The sequence below is a fragment of the Beta vulgaris genome, chromosome 7 (genome assembly GCF_026745355.1).
Source record: "Beta vulgaris subsp. vulgaris cultivar EL10 chromosome 7, EL10.2, whole genome shotgun sequence".
Taxonomy (NCBI): Eukaryota; Viridiplantae; Streptophyta; class Magnoliopsida; order Caryophyllales; family Amaranthaceae; genus Beta; species Beta vulgaris.
The window spans coordinates 5,538,142-5,544,075 of NC_079208.1; the positions used below are offsets into that span (position 1 = coordinate 5,538,142).

Genomic DNA, 5,934 nt, shown 5'->3' on the forward strand with positions numbered 1-5,934 from the left:
ATTTCTTGTTGCAGGATCTCCCAAGCCTCCTTTGTCGTATTGGCTCTTAAAATTCTTGAAAATATTGTATCTGTGATCGCATTTTGTATTAGATATAATACCTTAGCATCCTTCATTCTTTCATCCTCGAGCTGTTTGTTTTGAGCTTCGGTTAGGGTACGCTCATCTTCTTACTCCGTATATCCTTTATCAACAAAACTCCACAACCCATGAGATTTAAGTAATGTCTTCATTTGATTTTTTCAAAAATCATAATTTTCTCCCCGTTGGTATTGGAAAAGTTGGGTTGTTGAGTGCCATTATGATTTATGTTGTGTTTGGGTTAAATGTATTTTGACTAAAGTAGTGAGGCTTTGGGAATTTTGGCTCTGATACCACTGATGGAATTTATATGCTAAAGATGTAGTTGACTTTGCTTCTTTGGGTTGGTAATTATTTGGAGTTGCAATGTATATGTGTGAGAAGTAGAAAAAAATGATGTACAAAGTCTTTGTTTTATTGGTTGTAATTCAACAACTTTAGAACAAGGCTTTGTTATTGATAACATTACAAGGTCGGTACATCACATTTCACCGACTTCTTGTATAATATTCTACTAAACTCTAGATTTTTCTACTTCCTATAGTCTAGCTACGTAGATAAGTAGATATTAGGTAGTAGATTTTTTTACTCATTTTTACAAGATCATTCTATTACAAACATATATTCTAGATTTTTCTAGATTAATATGTTAACAATGATCTCATCACGGAAACCAAAACGAGACGATCTTTACCTTACTATATGTTAGAAAAAAAAAAATTTCCAACCGTATTCAATCTCAGGAATAACCAACCAGCTTAAAAATTAGTTATGCTTTGGAATATTGAACTTCTTCCAAACCAATTTCTCCCACCTACTCTATTTTGGAGCAACTAGCCATCTGTAGCCTGATCTCATCAGTAATCTTTTCTTAGCCTGGTAGAATTGGTGCTAATATTCTTCCCACTAAATGTTTGGGGTTTGTGATAACTGCTGTCATTATTCTTCCCACTAAATGATCGTTTTTCCCACGATTTCAGTCCCTTCTGATTTCGTTCTGGTTTTCTCTCTTTATAAATATTGAGGTTTATTGTTTCATTGGAACACATAAATCACGAAAATCTCTTCTTCTTCTCTGCTTTCTTTTTCCTCTAAATAAAATTTTGGGCAATATTCAAGAACGTTCTCAATCTGCTTTTCTACCAACACTGGAAATGCAGAAACCGTGTATCCCTAGAGGTTGATTGCTAAGAGTCTGTGTGTTGTTAACGGGCAAATTCAACATTAGGACAGTGATTTTCTCATGCCACGGTTATTAGATAAGTTAAATATAGTTGTTATCAGTTTTCGTTCCTACAGTAGATTTACATGATTCATAGGTCCATCGATCTTTGTGTACTTGGGTTTGTTCCATTGTGATCTTCCTACTATATGGTCGTAAATGATCTATTATTATCATTAACTATGGCAGCAATGGTTAATTTGTTCTTACTACTTATCATAATTGTTACTTATCAAAGCTACTACTTATTTGAACCTTTATCATTTATTTTTTAAGTAGGCAATTAAATTATGTTAACCAAAATGTAACTATGTATGGTCTTCAAAATTAGTAAAATCATTTCAAAAAAAGAAAGGAAATAAAAGGAACAAATTTTCACCAAGTTGTTCTTAATATTTAGCAATGATATTTTCCGAGTCTACATTCATATTTCTCTCCACCTTTTCAATTTATCTCTCATACTTTTATACTTACACCTTGATTTTCCTCCAAACCAAAATGAGTAAGTTCAAAAGATACTCAGGGAGTTTATCACAAACTCATGCTTCTAATTCATGAATCATGTGACAATGTTTGTCTAACAATGATTTGTAGAAAAACTAAAATAAGATACTACAGTATTTTAATTGCTAATTAGCCATTACATATATACTGATTGTGGGTGCTTTGGCTCTTGGGTGCGCTGTCTCTATTCTGCAGGCGGAGGCCAGGGGCCTTCGAGAAGGGGTGCGTGCTGTGATTGGTCTAGGGGTATCTAAGATTATTATTGAAGGCGATAACTTGGTGGTCATTAATGCTTTGAAGAAAGTTTGGAAGGTCCCGTGGGAGATTGCGAATGTTCTGGGGGACGTAGCTCGGGATTTTGCTCATTTCTCCTCTGTTCATTTTCAGCACGTTTTCAGGGAAGCTAACCGTGCGGCTAATTTTATGGCAAGTAGGGGTCATTCCTGTGCCTCTTTGATCTTTCTTTATCCTCCGTTTGATGTGGATTTTTCTCTTATCATCCGCAAGGATGTTTTAGTTTGGCCCCCGGATTGAGGGGGTTCTCCTAAGTTTTTCTTTCCTTATCAAAAAAAATACTTCCTCTGTTTCTAAATAAGTGCAACACTTCTTGTTTTCACGTTTGCCAATGCATTATTTTAACCGTTAATATCTTCAATTATCAATAAGTAAAAATTATAAAAAGTTGATATTAAAAAAATTCACATTCAGACGAATCTAACAAGATCCCCGACATATGTTTTTCCTAAAATGTAAATCACCAAAGCTAATTAAAGTTTAAACTGTGAATAGTAAATACTATGCAAATGTTGCACTTATTTTGAAACGGAGGAAGTATATATATATGATGTGACAAATTGTTTGCACGAGCGTAGCCGCCAGAAATAGTGAATGGCAATGGAAAACCTAAACACCTACCCGTACTGAACAAATATTCTACAAAGTACGCATATACCAACATAGAAAATGATAGAAAAACGAACAAACGCTCATCAAAGTGAATCAAATATTCAAATCACACACACACGTTTTTGGAAGACAGCATACTGTTTTATTCCATTAACATTCTCCCACTGCATCACTCACTCACTCACTCACACACCCACACACAAAAATCCCACTATTTTTAGTTATATCAGCAAATCTAAGCACTTAATACATACATATGCCTGCATATTCAACACTTCAAAAGCTGGCTTACACCAAAATTATCCAACTAAGTCTTTCATCTCTAACAATTACCAGCTAAGCTGGAAGAAGTGTAGTTCATCTTAATCTGGTTTGCACTTTCCTCCTCTAATCTAAGTGTTTACTAATCTCTTTCTTCCCACCTTCCATAAATATGGCTTCCTTCTCTCCTCGAACCTTCCTGGTAACTAACACCTCCCATAATAACCATATATCATCACAATCAACAAATGTCAGGATACTCCAACTACCCTACTACCAATATATCTTGCTCACCCCCCAGTAATACTAATACTGGGGGGTGTAGCAATACTTCCCGCTCTTCCTACAAAGGAGTAAGGCGTAGGAAGAGCGGGAAGTGGGTCTCGGAAATCCGAGAGCCTAGGACACCCACCCGAATATGGCTGGGTTCCTACCCTACCCCAGAGATGGCTGCCGTGGCCTATGATGTTGCGGCCCTTGCTCTCAGGGGCCCCGGCACCCAGCTTAATTTCCCTGAGTCGGCATCTTCCTTGCCTATCCCACACTCTACTACGCCAAGGGACATTCAGGCAGCTGCCGCCTGTGCAGCAGCAGCTGCTGGTGCGGCTGCTGATGCATTGAATTTGGAAAAGAGGGAAAATCTAGGGGGTGAAGATGATGGTGTTAGTGATGAAGATAATAATGGGAAAAAAAGTTATGAAGAACATTTTGTGGATGAAGACTTGATATTTGATATGCCTAATGTGTTGGCAAATATGGCTCAAGGAATGCTCCTTAGCCCTCCTCGCTTGGATGTGCCTACTTATCTTGATGATGATGATGTTGGCAACTCATATGGAGATCACAACCTTTGGAATTATCCTTGAAATAAACCATGCATCTTATTAATTATGTTAACAATAATGATTTTTAAAAAATGAACCACAAAGATCATATATATTCCAAAAGTGAATTATGAACAATCATATAATACTGTGTGTTATATATATGTATTATAAGTGCTTGTGTATAATAGTGCATGCAGTAGTATCATAATAAAACTATCATGCACTTCAGCTTAGTTATGGGAAGCTAAGTTTTTTCTTTAAGTTGGTTTTTTCATTTACTTTTATCAGTATTATTTTTGCTATAGTATATTCTAGATATGTTTATCCACGCTTTTTAGTTAATCTGTCATCACTTTAGGTGTATGTTTTCCATGATTCAAAACTAGATCATTGTTTGTTGATAGATGCACTGTATTGGGTCATGTATGTGAATAAATTTCATAAGCTTTTGGTAATATGTAACTGTTTCTGATTTGTTAGATGGGTGGGTGATAGTTTCCGCCCTAGTATTATTAAGTCTTAGATTTACTCTATGACTGGCTAAAGGGCAAGAATAGCATAGTACACTTCTGTTAAAACAGTTACTTCTATTTAGGTAAGGTTGCCTGCGTTGAAAAGATACTCCAATTATATTTATCTTTACTCTTTAGGATGTTATATTATCATGTAATTCTTTGCATTTTTAAAATTATAGTCTCATGCAATCCATATAGAACAGGAAATTGGTAGAAGCTTGTTGGAATATACAGTTTTAGTTATTGTAGTTACTTAGTGTTAGTTTTATTACTAATTGTAAATAGTATAAATAAGATAGGTTGTACTATTCTACTTACTTTTATCAAATAATACAATGTAGTCTCTAACTTTTCTCTCCTATTATCCTTCTCTCACCTCTCTTCCTCTCTCTACTGTTTCTTCCATTTCTTTCTCTAAACTCCATTAATGGAGTTCAACCACAAAAGTTAACATGGTATCAGAGCAGGAACAATCCTAGCTCCGTGATTTGGTCTCTTTCAATCAAAATAAACCTAAATCATCATTTTTCCCTAGTTTCTCAATTTCGAAATTTCTTGATTCTCATTCTTGTTGTTGTTTGACTTCTCGAAGCTTCGGCTATCAATCTTCCTCAGATCAAGTAATCGCCATTCAACGTCTCGTTGTTCCCTGTGCGACTACCGGAACCCGGCGACCGGCGTAATTTTCCGGCGAAATCGTGCATTTCAACATTTGGCAGCCTGAATTATTCTCAGTAGTTTCTGTGGACTACTCGATTGATCGATTGATCAGTAGTTTCTGTTTTTTTTTTGTTTTGTTCTTGATATTACGTGAATTCGTTAAAATTCTGGGTTCTTTGATTGTTGCTGGTTGTTCTTGGTAATGGGTTGTCTTCCTTCTATTCGTGGGTTTGTCGCACGCCATGTGTTCGATGAATTGTTTCAATGAATTCAGCCGCATATTAAGATTGTGGGTAATTCTTCTAGGTTTCATTTCTTTCTTTGGAATTATGGATTTGTGGGTTCCAGTTCTTGAAGATGAATCTTGGTGTTCCAAGAAGTAGGTTTTGCATTGTGGTTTGATGCTGTGGATTGTGCTAAATGATGGATGGCGTGCTGATTTTCTGGTTTGGTTTTCTTTAATCCAAGCTCGTAGTTTGTTCTAATAATTTTTGTTGTTGCATTCCTGAAATTGTCTTGAGATGAATTCTGGTGGTTAGTTGAAGTAATTTTTGGGTTATTGCTGAGTTGATTGGTTGATATTGATACTGATTATAGAAATTTGGAGGAATTTTTTTTTTTGTGGGAAATTACTTTGGAGTACGATGTGGTTTGTTGGTGATTTTGGATTTGTCGAGTTGCTGGTAGCTCATGAATTGAATTGTAGTTGTTGGTGTGTTGAAGTGTTCTTGAAAATTCTCTGAATTTTGTTCATGAATTCTTTTCTTCTTGAAATTTCTCTATCTCTTATGAGATTATTTTCTCTTTATCCTGATATTTTCTCTGATACTTTTCAAATCCTCTGTGATCATTTTCCTTCTATTTTTTCAGCTTCTAAAACACATTCATTTCTCTCTCTTTTATTCTTGCCATATTCCCTCTTCTTGATTGATTGCCCATAGTGGCTTGTTGATTGCCC

At 35.6% G+C, this 5,934-nt stretch overlaps 1 protein-coding gene across 1 annotated transcript; it reads left to right on the forward strand.

The window, feature by feature from the left end:
• Positions 1 to 2,842: 2,842 nt before the first annotated feature.
• LOC104898606 (ethylene-responsive transcription factor ERF024) lies at positions 2,843 to 4,029 on the forward strand. Its single transcript, XM_010685703.4, has one exon. It carries the CDS (start codon positions 3,223 to 3,225, stop codon positions 3,838 to 3,840), a length of 618 nt encoding a protein of 205 aa, XP_010684005.1. The 5' UTR covers positions 2,843 to 3,222; the 3' UTR covers positions 3,841 to 4,029.
• Positions 4,030 to 5,934: the final 1,905 nt, after the last annotated feature.

Coding starts and splice junctions, on each gene's coding strand:
- LOC104898606 (XM_010685703.4), top strand. CDS start 3,223: ATGTCAGGATACTCCAACTACCCTACTACCAATATATCTTGCTCACCC.